Consider the following 19046-nt stretch of genomic DNA (forward strand, 5'->3'; position numbering starts at 1 on the left):
ATTACAGAGTCAATGACTAACAGTAAAGAGTAGAAGAGTTTCTGTTGGGGTTGCCATGTTTTGCTCATATCACTCCAACTTGGTTTTCATCATGACCTCTTACCAGACGGTAGCTCTTGTCTTCTGCCTTTGTGCCTTTGCTGTCGCACAGGTTCAAAGTTTCTGTCCTTGCGTTTACGATACGCACCCTGATGGAGAACCGGGCTGCCGCGTCTACGGGGAATTTGCCGGGGACGTAATTCCCTGGTACCGGGCCAACGAAACGTGCGCCGACGCCTTGAACCTTACTATCCGACCCTTTGGTCACACAGCCCTCTGGAGTGCTTGCCCATACACCAACGGGACTGGACACAATGTAGACGCCCTTGTAAACTATGTGCGGACCAATACCGAGCCCTTTGTAATGGAAACTCGTCTTAGATTTCCTCAATTTTTTGTGGACGATGGCAACAACGGAACCAAACTTGTCGACGAGATTGTAACTGAACAAGGAACTTTTCTGGACTGTGTCAATAGAACATCGTTCTGCTGGTCTCAAATTAAGATTTACTTTCAAACACAGCCTTTGCAAATGAATCCAATCTGTGAAGACTTACATTACCGCCAAAAGATTACACTGTCGAACGAGCAGTTAACGGTGCGTAAGCTCCTTTGTGAAAATACAAAAGCTATAGAAGGATGCGAACTATCACAAGAACAGATCATGCACGAGGGGAAACTCCATGGGGACGAATCATGTGAGGCCTATAGTATACCTGCGGATCCATCTCTGGTCCCAGATGCGGAACTCTGCGACCTGGTAGCCCCTGCTAGCAGCTCGTCGTCGGTTTTCCTACGGAGGGCACCTCTTTTTGTGATGTTCGTTAGTCAGCTTATGTTGTGAGAAATCAATAGAAGCGCCATTAACTAGAACCCATGTGCTAGAAACCGTCGAAACATCTCCAGAGCTTCCACAGGGCGGTAGGAGGGTACTTCGTGGCCAGCTCCGTGCACTGTCACAAATGTGAAGGTAGCGTTGGTCTTGTCTCCCAGATCGAAAGTTGTGACGAATCCGGAGGTTTGCTCTTGAGCTTGCCATGCCTTCCAGATTGATGATGCTTCGGCTAGATCCCAGAGCCAATATTGAGTCCCGGCGGTCGAGCAGATACTATCATCATCGCCGGAATAAATGAGCATATTGAGATCGTGCTTGCCGGCTTTGGCTTGATCGATAAGCTCTTGGTAAAGCCCAATCGTCGGAATATCTACGTCAGATTTCGAGTATCGTACGCCTCCACAAACATCCCAGGGCTTAGCACTCGGTGCAACATGCAAGGCATCCCGCACCTCTTCTCGATCCAAATAGTTTTCAAGAAACTCTTGTGAACAAGGCTTAAAAGCAGCTTGTGGATCACTCTGCGTGTTTTGGCCGTTCGTACGATTCAGCAAGGTGTCGACTTCGATGGACGAGGTCGACGGGTTAGAAATGTCAAGCGTGGCGGTCGCCATAGGGTCGTGGCCGTCTTTCGTCGTTTTCAAGACTCTGTGGTTACGATTGCTGACTGGTCGCTCCAGATGGGAATACTCAGCAGCATCTTTCTTACAAACCGGATAATCCAAGGCATACGGATTGATACCGTGTCCAAACTGTTTGAACATGTTTGTGGTGATTTGGTCACATTCTCTGGACATCCAGTAGTTAGAATCCTTGCATTTTTTACTCCAATCGTCAAAGAGCGGTTTGGCTATGAGACCGTGGCTATAGTAAGCTTCAAACTGAGTTACCATGTTCGATAAAGGGTCCACATATGGATTTCCAAGCAAGAATCCTTTGAAATTGACGAAATGGTCAATATCACGACGAAGAATTTCCAAAGTCATTTGGGGAATATAGTGACCCCCGTAGGACTCGGACGATACGTAGAAGTCGTTAGTCTGGCGTTCTGGGTAGCGCTGCAAGAACTCCACAATAAAGTTGTAGTTGTCTGCTGCTGCTTGCTCGTCGCCAGTGATGTAGTCCTCCGCTGCATCACAATATGAAAACCCTACTCCAGCAGGTTGTTCAAAATAGATCATGTTGGCAACCTTATTCCAACTGTATGGATTGTCGTGAAGCCTCCCACTTTTTGAAATGTAGAATGGCCCGTGCTCAGCACCCATGCCCAGTAAACCTGAACATCCCGGTCCGCCACTGGAGAAAAGACATCCGGAACACGACAAGTTTGAATTAGCAAAATAAATCGCTCAAAGTTTGTGTTGCTTCTCTGTGCGTCGGTCGAATACTTACTTGGTCCAGAGCACGACAGGATCGTTGGCAGGATCAGACTGGCTCTCCATGTACCAGTAAAATATGTGTCGCGTTGCCGATACGTCCAAATACCCCGAAAATTGTTCAAACCCTGGATCGTAGTCTAAGCCGGGCAACATGGTTATGCGATCGTCCTCAGCACTGGCAGTACGTTCTTGGACCGCAAGATGCACCCGTACATCCGATGGAGTTTCTTTCTTGTAAGCTGCAAAATTGTACAAAGAAGCGGTCAAAAAGGCGCCGATCGCAAAGATGCTTTTCCCCATCACTGTAGTGCTCATGTTCGTCGATGCAATGTGCTCGCTTTTCGTATTTGCAGTCAAATCACCTCACAATCCCGGTTACATACAGCCTAGTCGGCTGGGTGTTCTGCTATGTATACTCGCGCAAGGGAACTGGAGCGCTTACAGTTAGTCTAGGTTGAACTGTTTCTCTGAAGCGGCGAAAAATGGAGGGTGCCCATCAAATATTTGCATGACAGTACACTGTATGGAAGGATTGCTGTAATCGGATCTGTCCTGAACAAGTCTCATTTCAGTGTCACATATAGGTGCACGATGATTTAGCAGATGCACACTCTACTAGAGCTAGGGAAACCCAGATAGGGCACGTCGTCCGGACTCATCATCAAACCCATCCTCGCTGGCAACTCACTGGTTGATCACGTCGACCTTAAGGTTGAACATAGCTTCAAGATCCAGTTCACAAAGACAACATAGGAGCTCATTAACAGTCGGATCTGTCATTTTAGTCGAAGAGATAGTTACAGTTAGTTAGTTGCTAGCTAGACTACAAATAGACTGCAATAGGGACTAGCAAATGAGCAATTACGCAGAACTACCGCAACGGAGAGTTCTGTGCCCTTACTACTCTTCGCTAGCGACCCTGACATCGATCACCTTCTCTTCCTTGGTTTCGTCGTCTAAATTTTGCTTCTCTGCATCAAAAACAGCATTGAATTTTGCGGTGAAGTTGATGTTGTCACCAACTTTGTATCCCTTACTAATGGCCTCCACATCCTCATTGACATTTATCTCCCCGGCGCTTCCTGGAATCGATTTCAAGCCAAAAGAATTCACAGCAGCTTCCACCGTTTTAATAATAGCTTCTTGAACCGAGAATCCAGTGATTTGAGGCTGAGCATAGGGGGGTACTTGTCCCTAAGTGTGGAAAGCAAGAACAGTTTAGATATTGCATGCAAAGAAACTTCCCCACTCTCAGAGACTCACTTTGCGAAATCCAGGGAAATTTGCCTTTTTTGCGGCATCCTTAAGAATCTGCGACCGAATTTCCTTTATCAGTGCCCCCTCCACTTCCGCCGTCATCCAAAAGCTGTAGACGGCTCCGTCGTCACTTTTGACATTCTCCACTTGAGCCATTTTCTTCATTCGAGATCCAGGCATTGATTTCTCTGGATTCAGCTCTTCCCCACCATCCGGTTCAGGCTCAAGAGCAACTGCTGCCAGAGTCTGAAAAGCCACATTTCTGGAGAGAGTCGAAAACGCCGGCTGCTGGACGAAGGACCAAGATGTGTGGATCGATAACAGAGCAGCGAAAAACGGGAAAAACGGTTTCATTCTTTTTTTTCGCGAAGAGAAGCTTTATTTGTTTGAGAAAATAAGGTCTGCGGCAAACTATTCGACCTGAGGTATCATGGTTGTGGTCTTTCCATTCGCAGTCAGCGGAATCCACGGGCAGCCGTTGATCCAACAATCCGTCACTTTCAGTGACTCATGAGAATCTGGATTGCATGCTGTGGTACGTACACTTTTACTACAAACGGTCCGCGAGAATCGAGAGTCCAAGAGGTTACAATTATATTAGCAGTAAGTGTTATTGTGAAAACATAGTTGCATTTAAATTTCATTCTTGTTTTTCGAATATGTTTCTTATATTATTACTGTTAATTTCAAGAGAAAATTCGCTATTTGGGATGAGCAGGGGTGAAAATTACGCTATTTGGGAAAAACACATCGATTCTAAGTATTTTTATCCTCGAGGGAAACCCATTTCTAAGTAAACTATTTATTTATGAACAATCGCATATACTATGTGTGGCCATTGGCATTCAATGTAGCAGGTGCCTCGATGAAATTTTCGATTCTCCACCCAGCAGCCAACGCTTTCCTTGTTTTCCACAAGCAGGCTTCCGCGGATGTTCTGTAGGTCCAACTCAGGGTATAGACAACAGCAAGAGGCTACAGGCGCGAGCCGCTCACGGGTGACGGAACCGTCAAAAATACACGTTTGGATGAATCGCGAGTAGATTCTGGTTTGCCCGTTTCTCGTCCATCTTTACGCCGCACAATCTTCTCGCACCAAACAACTCCATCTCGCCAGGCGGAATGTTTTGACAGCTGTCGACAGCAGTCGACAGCACTGGATGCCCAATCAATTGTGTAAGCAATGCTATCTATGCGACATGCAGTTTACTGTTTTTCGAAGGCGTCATCATTGTTGACTTTGTGGACAGTCTTCTGTGTAATGTAAATTGAAATTTACAGTTATTATGCTGTCAACGGTATTGGCCCCAGCTGCCTCTGCACAAACACCGTACTCCAAAAGTTCACTTGCAGGGTAGGGTTTTATTGTTTGCAACAAGAATTTGGGTACTATTCCTTCCACAAAAACTTAGAGCCTCCTAAGCGCCCTTTTCGAGATCCAGCCAACATTGCAGTTTTGCAAAAGGGTAAGTGTACACGTCCTCGGAATTGTGCAATGTGACCCACTTGAAGTTTGTCCTCACTTGTCAGTTGCTTGAAAATAGTCGTATACTGGAAAAGTCGTGATATGGCAGCTCACTATGATTTGTTGAGAGATTATAGTTCGGAAGCATCAGGATATTTCGGATCCATTCGCATTCCGGCTACTCTGATTGCAGGGTCATCTCTCGGAGCGCTCTTCACCTTTTCTGGCGTTCAACTCGAAAACAAGTCTGCCGCTGAATTGTTGATTTTGCGGTTGTATCATGCTTTCGTCCTTACGTCTTTTGCATTGGCGCTCTCAACCATCATCATATCAACTAGCGCCACAATCACAATGCTACACGGAAGGTTCGATGCAAGAGCAGAAACTGCATACGAGTTGCTACGTCGAGAGTTTGATTTCGAGTTTTCGATTACAAGATGGACGTATTTGGTCGCTCTAATCTCCTTCATTGCGGGTGTAAACAACCGAGTGATTCTGGAATTTAATTTGCTGGGAAAAGATCGAAGGTTTCATTTACTTGCTTTAGTCAGTACTATGGTCAGCATAGCCACAAATATGTTGAGTTATATAAACAGGACACTCTACTGTTGGCCAAACCTTTGGCATCTAACAATTCATGTGATGAAACTCTTTTTTTACGAAGCTTTGAGCGAAGGAAATGCACTTCAAACTATATCCCTCCTTTCTGGTGTCGTTGCGCTACTTGCGATGGCAAAGGTTACTCTTTTCACAGTCTATGATTGTCAGGCAGATAGGAAAACTGAGAAGAAAATATCATAACCATCAATGTATCCTCCTCAAGCAGTCATGAAAATGGGGTTGCACCAAGACTAAAAAGTGAACAAGAATAGCCCTCTTCCCGGGTTTTTGTTCCCTTGTGTGAGTGGTCCCAAGATGGAAATTCTTTCTCGTTTTTTGACAGTGAATTGTACTGATCCCAAACAGTTTTTGCTACAAATTCACAGAAAACGCATATTTCACAGTCAAATTGAACACCACGATCGAATATATCGCGCTTTCCGCATCTTCCATTCTCTATGCTCTTTCCTGTGTCTTCTATTGCTCCCGTTTAAAGCTTACTCCAATGGTTGGGATGAGCAGGTGTGAAATTTACATTATTTGGGAAGAACCGAATTGATTTTAAGTATCTTTATATCAGACTATAATTGTGCTGGCGCCTGGCGATCTAAGCAGAATGAGTACCTTGCGGAGAGAATTGAGTTTTTCTAGTTACAAATATCAAGATGACAAACCACAGCATATCGACTATAGGTCAATTTAAATCTATTACCCGCGACAATTACAAAACTTAGAACAAGCGCCTTTCCGAAATAGTAATTTTCAATCCTGCTCATCCCGAATAGTGGATTTTCTCAATTTTCCGATTCGAGAGTGGCGGTGGCGATGCGGAATGTAAAGTCCCAAAACATGCTGATCTTATGGATAGTGAGCATGAGCTTTAAACGACGCTGATTCCCAGGAATTCAAAAATGAGAATTGTTCAAGTGCAATCCCATTGTCTACATTTCGTGTTGCTGACACTTGGACACAGTGTTAGACAGATTTCTTCCCTCATCGTTACCCGTTCTCAGTTCTGGAACCTGTACCCTCTTGTACAGGCTGGACTGATTCCTTCATCGCTCCCTCCGACTCTAGAAATACCGCTGATTTTCTTGCCAACGGCTGGATGTTTGGCAATGTCGATCGTCCTGCGAGATTCCTTTCGCTTTTATGCTGTTATCGACACTGGTTCACCGTTCTTGACCGCTCCCGAGGGTGCGACGGAATTTAGTCACAGTCTTGCCAGAATGTATCCGGCCACGGAAGAGCAGTACGGTGAATCCAAGGGGGAAATGTTATGGCGACATTGCCGAACTCGCATTCGAGGCCTAGAAACTCCTTTAGTTTTCGGGGTGCCACAAAACAACGTTCTGGAGGAAACCGGGGGGATTTTTGCTGGCATGATTTTACAAGATGATTCTAGACCAACTTTTCTGAAACAATTGGGATATTCTTCTTTTGTCTTAGACTATGCAACTAGACATTTGCAATTAAGCCGACAGTCGCTTTTGCTGAATGACCTGAATGCCATGATTATGTACGACTTGGCACCGTTCGGTCCCAACCTACACCACTACGCTTTAGAATGCCAAGCAGTCACGCTATATACTGGAAAGGAGAAAATCGACATTTCGAATCGCCTATCTCGACCAGTCGTTGTCGTCATTGACAGTGGCCTCACGGGTTGTGTCTTCTCGGACTCGTGGAAAGAAGATCTTCCTTGTAAAGTCGAGGAGGTACGAGGGGCGGAGCTCCAACTGGGATCTCAAACATTCCAAAGCAAACCAGAATATTGGTATCTTTCTTGTTTTCGATTGCCGTGGTTTCTTTCTGAAGAGAACCATCCTCATATAATTGCAGCTGGGGCGACATTTTTGAATGGAGCAACAATAGTGGTCGACTCAAACACGAGACGGCTGCGAGTGGATCCAGCGCAGACTGAAGACGGCTAGTCCGAAACTCTGTACAGTTGTAAATACTTTGGCTACAGTAAATCACCCACATTTGTTGGCATCTCCTCGATTTGCGTACTGTAAAACTGCTCAATATCTCGAAGTAGTCGGGTGTCTTCTTCGCGGACAAAGTTGATCGCAATTCCCTTGCGACCAAACCGACCAGACCGCCCGATCCGATGAATGTACAACTCGCGGTTCGTTGGAAGATCGTAGCAGATGACCAAGCTGACTTGCTGGACATCAATACCCCGTCCCCACAAATCCGTCGCGATCAACACGCGCGAAGATCCAGAGCGAAACTCTTCCATGACCGCATCGCGTGCACCTTGATCCATATCCCCGTGCATGGCTGACACTGTAAAGTTCTTGTCTTTCATCTTCCCCGCCAACCAATCGACCTTTTGTTTCGTATTGCAAAAGATTACGGCTTGCGTGATCGTCAACGTATCGTATAGGTCACAGAGTGTGTCAAATTTCCATTCTTCCTTTTCCACATTGATAAAGAACTGTCGGATGCCTTCCAACGTCAACTCGTCGCGCCGAACCAAGATGCGAATAGGATCGTTCATGAACTTGCGTGTCATGTCTAGAACGCTGGCGGGCAGCGTGGCACTCATCAAAACCACCTGGGTCGATGCTGGCAAAAACCGATAAATATCGTAAATCTGTTCTTTGAAACCCCGGTTGAGCATTTCGTCCGCTTCGTCCAGAATCATGGCTTTAAGATGGTTGGGAGACAGAGCGTTCCGTCGAATCAAATCGAAAACACGTCCAGGTGTACCGGAGATAATCTGAATTCCTCCTTTTTCCAACGCGTTCAAATCCTGTCCGAGGCTTTTCCCGCCAATACACGCGTGGCAATGCACGTTCATGAAATCACCCAAGGCTTGCACGACCTTTTGTGTTTGTTCCGCCAATTCCCGTGTCGGACTGAGAATCAAAACTTGACACTCCCGTGAATTCTCTTGCAACAGTTGTAGACTGGAAACGGAAAAGACGGCCGTCTTGCCCGTTCCGGACTGGCTCTGGGCAATCACGTCCCGGCCGCGAATGATGGGTCGAATGGCACGCTGCTGAATGGCGCTCGGTTTTTCAAATCCGTACGCGTAAATCCCCTTGAGTAAATCGGGTTTCAGTTGCATGGCGTCGAAACTCGAGCACGGTGCCGTATCGTCATCGACGCGCGGGTGGGGACGACGCCGTGCCCCGTCGTAGGGTAAGTCGTCGCGGGAATGCCTTCGTTTGTCGTTGCGGTGTTTTGGCATGGTGCAGACGCAATTAAAATGCTCCAACAACAACAACAAATAAGAAAAAGACCGTTGGCGGAGAAGACTCAGTGCGGAGTAGAGACCAATAAGGGCTACGCCAAGTACTCCCCGTACAACAAGATCAAGATAGCGGGGCAAAAGGCAAAACAAAAGCGGTTCCCCCTGGACTATGTAGCTAGTTAGTGTGCCACCGTTCTACAATTCTTGTGGGCGAGTGTGCGTTTGGTTGCACGGAGGGAAGCGAGGACGATGTGGCTACCAGGGACGGATGGCGAGCAGACCCCATTTTGTCCAGTGGACGTTGTCGTCGGATTTTCCATTTATCGTTCGTTGACTCTGACATACCAGGTGACAATTCGAGTACGGTATGCTTGCTCGCAATGTCGATTCACTTTAGGTTCCGAACCTCCGTGACGATTTGCGTGTCAAACGTTTTTTCCCAACGAAGGAATAGGATGGACAAGCTGCTGCTACTGCTACTCCTACCACTACTACTGACGCTAACAACACCTGCACGTTCCCTCTGGTTGTGAAGCAGATCCTGTAAGACGAAATGGCTACCGAGTCGAAAGTAGGGTCGGAACTCGCGGATCCCAACAAAGAAGAACAGCAATACGAAGACGAGACCCACACCGATGCTTCAACCTCTACCAGTCTATCCGTCGCGGAAGACCACGACGACGATTCGGCTTGTTACGCCGATATGGGATTCATGTTTGAAGGAAGCCAGCCCACGTCAATTCGACGTTTTCAGTTTCCGAAAAGGGACGGTTCTGCGGTACAAGTAGTTGTCCGTGTCGTTGACGACGACCCCGGCGCCGTTCAGTCGGGTCACTATCTGTGGCCGGCCGCCCAATTGCTCGCGGAGTATATGGTTTCGTTGCCTCCACCCGCAGTACCGGTAATCTCCGTTTTGGAACTGGGCGCGGGCTGTGCACTAGCGGCCTTGACCGCGCTGCAGTGCTGGCAACCAACTTTGCAGTGTGTCGTCGTCACGGACCACGACCCGGGGACCCTACAGCGTGCCCGAGACAACCACGAATCCACCATCGAAAGTATCATGGATGCGGCAACCAGTGAAGAGTCTCTCGAACAAACTATTAATAGTCTAGCCAGTATTCCGGTGGAATTTCGGGAATACTCTTGGGGGACTGATCCTGCTCCCTTGACGGCCGTTCTCGGTGAGCACGTCAACGTCAAAGCCTGCGACCCCAGTCCGACTTGGTTCGATCTCATCCTCGGAAGTGATTTGATCTACGATACGGCCGTGGTGGAACCACTGTTCACTACGGTGGCTCCGCTGATGGCGAGAACTTCCCGATTCTTACTGTCCCAAAGCTTCGTTTACGAAACCGTGACGGAAGAGGAAATCCAACGCGTTTGCGAATTGTTTGGCCTGACTCGAACCATTCTACTAGATGATGGGCAAGGGGAACGACGAATACAAGAGTTCACGCGTGGCAGACAGTAAATGCAAAAATGATCTCTCGGATACCTTGCTAACTGTAGAGCGTATCCTACCTGGGGAGAAACGTGTGCCCCGTCGTTTCTGTTTGCACTCGTGGGCACGGTACGGAAATTGTATAAGTGTAGATAATAAAAAAAGGGCAGTACCCGTGAATACAAATGTAGCGATTTTATAGCGGCATTCGTAGAGAGCGTCCGACCTTTCCAACAAGGTTACTATAGTTGAAATTGGACACCCCCAAGCTTCTCAGAAACTTGCCAGAGGGCATCGGCTTTGGCCATGTCGGTGGGTGCGCCCTTGAGCGTCTTGGCTTTGCAATCAATGTAGTACGAGCCTCCCTTGCCGGGATTGGCCGCCAAGTACACTTGCGTGGAAGCTCCTTCGGGTACTGTCTTGGTGAATTTGGAGAGTGGCACAAAGAGGAGCTTGTCCCGGAAACTCATACCGTTCTCCTTCATGTCGTTCCACTTTTCTTCACCGACAATGTATCGTCCAAGATCGGTGGCGACTGCTCCCGGATGCAAGGATGTGACCGTCCATGCCTTGCCCGCAGCATCCGCCTTGGCTTGCAACTCTTTGGCGAACAGTATATTGGCGAGCTTGGATTGTCCGTAGGACGACCACGGACCGTATTCACGTTCGCCGTTCAAATTGTCCAATTCGATGCCTTTGGGAGCGAATTGCCAGGCTTCCGACGAGACATTGACAATTCTGGCGTCGTTGGCCAAGCGAGAAGCTAGTTTGGCCGTCAAGACAAAGTGTCCGAGATGATTCGTCTGGAAGGTGCGTTCGTATCCGTCTTTGGTAAGCTGCCGATCGGGAATTGCCATGACTCCGGCATTGTTCATGAGCACGTCAATGGATTGGTCCTTGCTCAAAACCGACGAGAGGGTATTGGGGAAGTCTTTCACTTGCTGTAGATCACACAAATCGAGCGTGACGTACTGTACGTGGGAATTCTCGACCCCTTGCTCGTTCAAATATTCCTGTACCTCCCGGACCGCCTGTTGTCCTTTCGCGACGGACCGTGTTGTGAGAATGACGGTCGCTCCGGACGCCGCCAGTCGTTTGCCCGACTCCAGACCGAGTCCGGTGTTCCCTCCGGTAATGAGCACGACCTTGTTGGTGAGAGACTTCCGCGGGGGCGAATAAATCTTGGTGTCCGTCTCGGCCGCCCGTGCCACCGGCACGGAAGGTGCGACGCCCACCGTCAAAGTCGCTGCCGCGAATCCGACGGCGGCTCTTCCGAGAGCGCGTCGTTGCGGCGAAACGGGCGTCGATGTGCCGGAGTCTCCGGAAGACTCACGGGGTGCGGGTGACGTTTGGGGCGGTGGAGGCACGCTCCAAGCCTTTGTCGTCTCGAGAACGAGACCAAGCGACAGCAGAATGTTCCCAAGGATGCTGTACTTCATCGTGGAATTGTTTGGTGTTGTTCCTCGTTTCGTATTGGAGAGTATGTGTGTGTGTATGGAACGGCAGTCGACCGTTGACGCATCGAGGGGGGGATTGCGGGATGAACTTCCTTGGCCCCCCTCCATCGGCAGAATCCTTTTTTTCTTAGTTGGCATCCGTCAGTCTTCGTCATTCCGCTCGCGTGACGATGGACCCCTTCGCCAGCTGGGCTCTAGTTGTAGGGGTTTCTGGAGCGTCTCCTATCTGAAACTTCACTCGAGGGATTGATGCATGCATTCCTGATTCCCATCTCGAGAAATGTGGAGGACGCGTACGATTCCTCGACGCGCACTGTGTAGGGTCGATACCACCATTCAATCGTATCCAGTTAGTCACCACGAAGTGTGCGTCTCCCACTACGGCTAGCCTACATACAGTCAGCGCTCTGTAGTAGAAGGATGGTAGGTTGATCGTCTATAGCTCGGTACGAACCAAAAGTCCCGTACGACCTCCATTACAGCTAGAGAGAGAGAGCCCAAGATCCACATAGTCGCTGGCCTCGTCGTCCTGCTTCTGCCGTCCCTTTATACAGTTACACACACATCTATAGGTATATCCCACACTCGGCAGCTAAGCGAACTAGGCAGTACACGACCATACCGACGACGGAACTTTAAAGTTGGTGATCCATTTGCGGCGATTGATGACCCTTGTCGCAATGACGAGTCCTCCCGGAGTTGCGGTGACGGACAGCGTCACGGCGCCTACTGCCGAAACGCCGGTAGCGGATGCTCCCACGCCGTCGGTGGACACCACCACTGTTACTGCCGAACCACCGGACAACGGCACGGTAAGCTCCACCGTCACGCAGACAAGGAGTGGTGAGAAACGTGCGTTGGACAATGATGATGATGATGACGACGAAGATTTGTTTGCGGAAGAAGAGGAGGATGTGAATGCACCGGCGGATGTGTCCGCACCCGCAGTACCTCCCGTCAAAAAAGCCAAAACCGAGACGGATTCTCCGACTGCGGTGGATGTGGAACCCGCAAAGGAGCTTGTTGCCGGAGAAGAATCCGTGCCTATCAGTTTAGAAATTCCGCGGAAAGTAAGGAAAGAAGCGACAAGTGGCAAGCAGGAACCATCAGTCTCATCGTATTCTACGTCACCTACTAGGGAGGCTCCGGCTTCCGCGTTTACGACGAACTCTACCGTCACCAGCATTCCCCGCAAAGTTACTAGCAAAGCTTCCAAGTACGGGCTTCCGGACAGTGTGGTGATTCCACCGAGTGTTGATGAAAATCTCTTGGAAGGTCGTTTGCTCGAAATGTTGAAATCCCTTCCACCAAACCTCATGACGGAAGCCTTGAACGAGTATCACGATGCCGTCGGCATCAAGGGACATTCCATTCGCAATCACGGGGCCTATCTCAATGGTGTCTTGAAACGTTACACGTCCGTCCACATGCGCGCCACCGAGGAAGGTTCCGGCATCCTACCCATGGGCGAAAACTTGACCCCATTGATACGTTCACGCTTGGAACGCCTCGTCGCCACGGGCTTTTGCTCGCAGGAAGAAATGCACGACAAGGTGCAAACCAAAATTCGTTCCCTTTCCGAAAAAGACGCCATTTTTGCTCTGGATGAACTCACCTCGGTCGATCGCTCCAATATTCGTAATTTTGGCAGCTACTTTATGGGAATTCTAAATCGATACATGCGTGGCGACCATTCGTCCAAGATCCAGAAAGGTCCCCGTCTCGGTGGAGATAGAGGACCGCCCACAATCAATCGTAACAATGCTCCTCCCCGAGGCAATCCGTATGCTCCGACCGACCGCTACGGCTCACCGTCGAAGCAATCATTTCCCAACAACAACAATCGTGGTCCCAATCCGCAGTGGGGACCGCCGGGGGGCAATGATGGATACAACAATCCCGGCATGAATCGTGGTCCGATGCAGCACCACCATCAGCAAGCTCCACCTTCCGGCCCCAACTACCCAGCGCTGAATCAGTACTCCTCGCAACCGCCGTCTTTAGCGTATCAGCAGCCTCCGCCAATGAATGCACCTTTCGTCCCCAACAACTCTGGGCCGTATCCCGGTTCGTTCAATGCCCCTCCCACGCAAGCTTCGTACAACCCAACTGGTCCGGCGCACCCGTCTTCGTACCACGCCAACGGCCCGCCACATCAACACCAACTGTCTTCGTACAATCCCAATAGTCAGCCCCCACAACAGCAGCAGCCTTCGTATTCGCAACCGCCGAATCCATACGGACCGCCCCAGACGTATTCGAATACGAACCCGCAACCGCCATACGGTGCAAATGCGTCTTTGGGAAACAATCCTATCCTCAGTAACACTTCATACGGAGGTTATAAAGCTCCGCACCCATCCCAAGTTCCGGTTGACATCATGGGACTGGCCGATAAGGCTGCTTCCGCCGTCCAAGCTTTGGCCAGTCAATCAAACAACAAGTCGTTCCCTCCACAACAGCAGGCCCCTAGCTATCAGGGTGGGTCTATACACCAAGGAGCGTATAATACGGGTGGGACTCCCCAGTATGGTGGTCCCCAGGCAACCAGCAATAGTCCGTACGGACCCTCTGGACTACCACCATTTGGCGGAAATCCACCATTGCAGCCTCAGCAATCGTATAATGCTGGTCCACCACCCCAGCAACAGCAAATTTACGGTATGACTCCCGATTCCGTTTCGTACAACCCCACGATGCAGCAACCACCATCGTTTGGGCCCCTAAGTGGTGGAAACTCTGGAGGCCGACGACGTACCACTGCCAAGCTTCAGGATCTGCCAATGGCAGTCCAGTTTGCCGTACAGGTAAGAAATTCGTCTACAGTTAGACTGCGAAAACATTCGCTAGTGTTACAAATTAGAAGCTCATTGTGTCTTCTACGTTTTATCAACAGAATCTCACCGCTACTGGGCAAGTCAACGGACCGTTGGACGAAGGCATCCTAGGAATGGTTGTTGATCTACCCGAACAAATGGCACTCGAAGCGCTCCGAAAGTTTAGCACAATTGACAAGTCTTCCATGCGAAATCCTACTGCCTACCTTGCTGGTCTGCTTCGTCGTGATTTGGAAAAAATTCACAAACGTTGAGCTTCATTCGGGCTGTGGTACTTTACATCGTACATCTATTCGTATAGCGAGACGCGTCCTAAATCCACTTGTGTGAAATTCGCTCGTGTTTAAATAGTGGTAAAGACCTTCTTATTCTTTTACTTACTTGTGAGGTGTCGCACACCATTCCAGTCGTCTGGCGGGAGCGCACTTTGACTCTCCATAAAGTGAATCAAGCACTTGCAAGCGCCGTCGCCGAAATCGTTCTGTAGTCGGTTTACTTCTTCATTCTCGCTTTTTCGATTGAAAATTTCGTCACCGAAAGCGTTGTCGTCGTAGTCGATATAACCTTCTTCCAAAACTGTTTCGATCATCCGGTTGTCGGCCGCTTGTAGAGTCTCAATGGCATCTTTCCATTTTCCTTCCAGGTACTGTTCAACACCGCGTTTGTGAAGTTTCATAAACTTTTCGTCCACGTGTTGTCGCATCGATAGTAAGTCTTGATCGACGTCCCATATGTTGGCAGTGTAGGCGTCGGCTTCGGAGTCAGCTTGTTCAGGGGACCGTTCGAAGAGAAAGAAGTCCACGCCTTCGAATCGGGCATCATAAGTGTAGATCGGCTGCTTAAGATTGCTACCCTTAACATAAACAGTGTCAAGATGCCTCAGCTTGGCCCTCGCTGGTTTCGAGAGGAGCTCTTCGACGGCTTTACTCAAAAGAATTGTGACACCATATTGTTTGGCTGCACTCATCATGCGCGATGCCATGTTCACATGGGGTGAAAGATAGGTAGCATCGATCTTGTATTCACTTCCAACAGCACCCTCGACGGCCCAGCCCGCATCCATACCATAGATAACACTGACGCTAAACGCCCCGACGCCTGCTCCTAGACGGAAATCTTTTTTCCACGCCTGAAGCTTCACATCCCGGTTGATGCCAGCAAACGATTTCAAAAAAGCAAGCAACGCGCGGTCAGCAAACCCCTGAATACCGGGTAAGCTTGCCAGCTGCAATGTGTCCATTTCCTTCCCTCCAATATCAAAGCGATTGATACTACCGCGGGAACCCTGACGGGAGCTTTTCCTCTTCCGAAGCCTCACATTCTTCTTCATCTGAGAGTTGAAGACAACCTCTGTCGCTTTCTTTTTCTTGTCATGAACTTCAGTAAAGTCTCCTATACGAAACACCATCAAAAAAGCAGCGCCCAAATTTTTGTTGCATTGCCCACTGTCTCCGAGTGCCCAACGATAAACCTCGTCGTGAACAACTCTAGCAACATCATTGATCAGAATCATCACATCTCTATCTAGAACCCGAAGTTGTTTGCTGAAATCGTTAATGGCAACAAATCCGAATAGTGCGTAAACTCTCTTGCCTGGAACTGTTGGATTGAAAACAACAGTTTTCCCATCCTTTGTTCGAGCCAAATTTGTTGAAATGATACCCGCTCCGGCCACGCCCCAACATTTGCGGAGCAGGTCGGCAATCTTTGCAATGGCGTTGATTAACTGCACGGTTTCGTAGCTTCCAAGTTGCTCCTTATTTCCCTCGTCATCTGAGCCCCCTATGCTCTTCTCATCTGAAATTTCGCTAGTGTAGGAAGAATGACGAGACTTTCGGCGACCCTTGTCCTGGATTGTTTGCGAAAGAGGGTTTTCAGCATCTGAAGCAACCATTGAAAGTGTCAGACGAGCGTCATCAGCGACTTATCTCCATTTTGGGAGCAAAATTACTTACATCGAACAACAATACGTAACATTCTCTGTAAAGGGTTGAGAACCAGGCGCCCCGCATCACCACGCATGACTGTGAGACCGAGGAGGCAAACCATGAATGTAGAAGCTAGCAAAATTAACAGAGCGGTATTTCTGGTCGGAATTGAAAAAGAAGCGTCAGGATCATGGATTGGCTGAACTTGTCCGAAAAGCACTTCATACATACACAAATGCAATCGTATGCCCCTCATTGAAAATCGCTTTAACTTCGAATGCAGTGAGACTCTGATTGGGTGCTGACTGTGAACCGAAACCGAAGGAAGCGCTTGAATACTGTATCTCTTCAAATTCTGTCACTCCGCCTATCCTGAGGCCCAACTGTTCCGCAAAATATGAAGAGGTTGCAGTTGATGGATCGGAGCCGTTCGGCCAAGTAGTTTGCCACCGCTGACACGTCAAGCGGGTCTCGTAGCCTGGGCCGCATTGCGTAATGATTCCGTCTTCCAGTTGCCAATCACAACGAACTGGCAGAACCTGCGCCCACAGTACAAACATATTCTCGGCCGTCGACTCGTAGAATCTATATGCCGTATACACCTCAGCCATAGATCTTAGCCACGCAGACACTGCGTTGAAAAGAAAGTCGCAGTCATCCGTCGTATTAGCAATCAAGTTGTTGGCCTGAAGCAAAGCAACTTGCTCAGGAGCAACAACATTTTGATCATACAACGAGTTGATCGCCGGAAAGACAGTAACGACACAGAGACTAGCAAAAGTTTGTGCCAGTAAGAATAAGAGGGTAGCGACATCATTGACCGAGAAAAAGGGAACTGAAAAGACTTACAGCATAAACAAAGCCCTATGGGAGTTCACCAACATGAGTGCTGTGCCAATTGTAGCAGCCCCGGTGAGTTGCTGATCCTCTTCATTGGACACTGGTTTGCTCTCGGATGGCGTCTCAAGATTGGCTTGATGTAAATCTCTATCAGGATCGTCCTAAAATATGAAGTCATGCCGACAATTCAGTAAAGGGGGGTTGAATTGAGCAAAATATTGATATTACAGTACAAACCTTCAATTTGCGCTTGAGTTGCTCCTTCCCTTTTTCTTTTTCAGCCAAGAATAATTCTCTTACGAAATCTGAAAAATAGCACGAAGAAAGTAAGAGAACAAATTCGACATTGGCATAGTCACGCAAAATCAGAACTTACGTTCTTCAAAGCGAGAACCAACAAAAGTATGAGACAACCACATTTGTTTCCAGTGGCGCACGAGGCCAAAAACTCGTAGGAAAGTCAATCCGATAACGACGCGACCCGCAGCAGCCTTCCAGGTCGACTGGCTCGTTATAGCATCGATCGACGCCTGAACAAGACTCAGAGGCATACTTTCTCCACAAAAGTTGTCAAAAACGCAACTCATTTGCGGTATGAATAATAACAGGGCAAGAACCTCACAAAACAGATGATATCGGTTGATATGCCGTGCTGTTGCTGGAGCAAACGCTTTTTCTGACTGCATCAAGTCAAAATAGTTCGGGGGGCGAATTATAAATTCGAAAATAAGCTCGATCGCTAAAATGATCCACACAACTCTGCAAAGAAAACAACAGAAGAACGCGCACAATGTACAGGGCAACGGAGTCAGTTTCAAAAAAAGCCGTGAAATTGCGCAACTATCTTTTTCACGTACAGTCCTGTAAGCGCAATGGTGTGATCGTGTTTTGGATCCAAGAAAGCTAGACCAACGATGTCAAAAAATAAAAAGATGAAGCTACACAGCACCAAAAAGTTGATGGCCGTGAGGCGCATTTTGCATCCATAACCGGATTCGCCGTGCAAAGTGTTGAGCGCGACAATTTTGGCAGCGGCCCTGGTTGTCTGGTAGCATGGAATAACGCGACGGGAGAAAAAATGAGCGGGCCAGGCGGTCACTCGTCGAACTGTGTCGGTGATCCTTAGCAAAAAACCATGGTCTTCGACTTCTTGATCGGCTGCTTCAGTCTCATACTTGAGCGTACGGTGTGCGGCGATGTAGGCAGCCTCCAAACCATCCGAATCCTTCAAAGGGGCCATCCAACCAGGATCTGCCCGTTGCTCGGTGCCCGAATCCACACGACGGACTGTATAGTACCGTTCGTCTTCGTCGAAATGTACATTCTTGACTATACACAGAACATACTGATGCGGTCCTTGTTTTTGATTTTCTGTCTTACCTTCGCCGGCGGGGTACCCATAGGTGTTCACCGGATGAACAGTAAACATTTCCTTGTCAACCTCCGAGTTAGTGATGTTCAGGAGGGTCAGCATGACGAGCACGTGATCATCTTTGCCAAATTGCACCAGCCCGCGTTTTCCAAGCGATGACGAAGCCGCGACAATGGCTGCGGCAGCGGCAACATTTTCCCAATCACTGTTGTGCTGCTGGGCTCCTAAGCGACTTACAGCGTCTGTCAGGGACACATCGTGTGGCACGGTAGAACTGTTCTGTCGTTGAAAGATTTGGGACTGGTGTCGCGACGCTCGTTTTGCTGAAGCCGGCAAGAAGTGACTACTAATTCGACGCAATAGATTTGGACGTGCCTTGGTGTCGGTGGGA

General features: G+C 48.7%; 8 protein-coding genes across 8 annotated transcripts; 3 read left to right on the forward strand and 5 right to left on the reverse strand.

Moving 5' to 3' along the window:
- Positions 1–906: 906 nt before the first annotated feature.
- On the reverse strand, positions 907–2731 carry PHATR_18551 (predicted protein; the record flags this gene model as incomplete). The annotated part of the gene is made up of 3 exons (XM_002186326.1): positions 2267–2731; positions 1533–2170; positions 907–1382 (listed from the first exon to the last, which is right to left on the reverse strand). The coding sequence occupies exons 1-3, from the start codon at positions 2566–2568 to the stop codon at positions 907–909; spliced, it is 1416 nt and encodes a 471-aa protein (XP_002186362.1). The 5' UTR covers positions 2569–2731.
- Positions 2732–3084: 353 nt separating this feature from the next.
- PHATR_43950 (predicted protein) lies at positions 3085–3864 on the reverse strand (the record flags this gene model as incomplete). Its single annotated transcript, XM_002186327.1, has 2 exons — positions 3085–3447; positions 3517–3864. The coding sequence occupies 2 exons, from the start codon at positions 3862–3864 to the stop codon at positions 3154–3156; spliced, it is 642 nt and encodes a 213-aa protein (XP_002186363.1). The 3' UTR covers positions 3085–3153.
- A 2327-nt stretch (positions 3865–6191) lies between these two features.
- PHATR_43951 (predicted protein) lies at positions 6192–7293 on the forward strand (the record flags this gene model as incomplete). The annotated part of the gene is made up of 2 exons (XM_002186039.1): positions 6192–6268; positions 6549–7293. Coding segments are annotated over 2 exons (822 nt in total), but the record flags the coding sequence as incomplete, so codon positions are not given.
- Positions 7294–7541: 248 nt separating this feature from the next.
- Positions 7542–8654, reverse strand: PHATR_41785 (predicted protein; the record flags this gene model as incomplete). Its single annotated transcript, XM_002186328.1, has 1 exon — positions 7542–8654. One exon carries the CDS (start codon positions 8652–8654, stop codon positions 7542–7544), a length of 1113 nt encoding a protein of 370 aa, XP_002186364.1.
- Positions 8655–9246: 592 nt separating this feature from the next.
- Positions 9247–10251, forward strand: PHATR_43953 (predicted protein; the record flags this gene model as incomplete). Its single annotated transcript, XM_002186040.1, has 1 exon — positions 9247–10251. Exon 1 carries the CDS (start codon positions 9334–9336, stop codon positions 10249–10251), a length of 918 nt encoding a protein of 305 aa, XP_002186076.1. The 5' UTR covers positions 9247–9333.
- A 212-nt stretch (positions 10252–10463) lies between these two features.
- On the reverse strand, positions 10464–11375 carry PHATR_10567 (predicted protein; the record flags this gene model as incomplete). The annotated part of the gene is made up of 2 exons (XM_002186329.1): positions 10464–10673; positions 10731–11375. Coding segments are annotated over 2 exons (855 nt in total), but the record flags the coding sequence as incomplete, so codon positions are not given.
- Positions 11376–12144: 769 nt separating this feature from the next.
- On the forward strand, positions 12145–14890 carry PHATR_43954 (predicted protein). The gene is made up of 3 exons (XM_002186041.1): positions 12145–12490; positions 12512–14485; positions 14575–14890. The coding sequence occupies exons 1-3, from the start codon at positions 12344–12346 to the stop codon at positions 14767–14769; spliced, it is 2316 nt and encodes a 771-aa protein (XP_002186077.1). The 5' UTR covers positions 12145–12343; the 3' UTR covers positions 14770–14890.
- Positions 14843–17208, reverse strand: PHATR_43955 (predicted protein). Its single transcript, XM_002186330.1, has 3 exons — positions 16675–17208; positions 16471–16601; positions 14843–16396 (listed from the first exon to the last, which is right to left on the reverse strand). The coding sequence occupies exons 1-3, from the start codon at positions 17052–17054 to the stop codon at positions 14889–14891; spliced, it is 2019 nt and encodes a 672-aa protein (XP_002186366.1). The 5' UTR covers positions 17055–17208; the 3' UTR covers positions 14843–14888.
- Between the last annotated feature and the right edge of the window lie 1838 nt (positions 17209–19046).

Source organism: Phaeodactylum tricornutum, chromosome 3 (genome assembly GCF_000150955.2).
Source record: "Phaeodactylum tricornutum CCAP 1055/1 chromosome 3, complete sequence".
Taxonomy (NCBI): Eukaryota; Bacillariophyta; class Bacillariophyceae; order Surirellales; family Neidiaceae; genus Phaeodactylum; species Phaeodactylum tricornutum.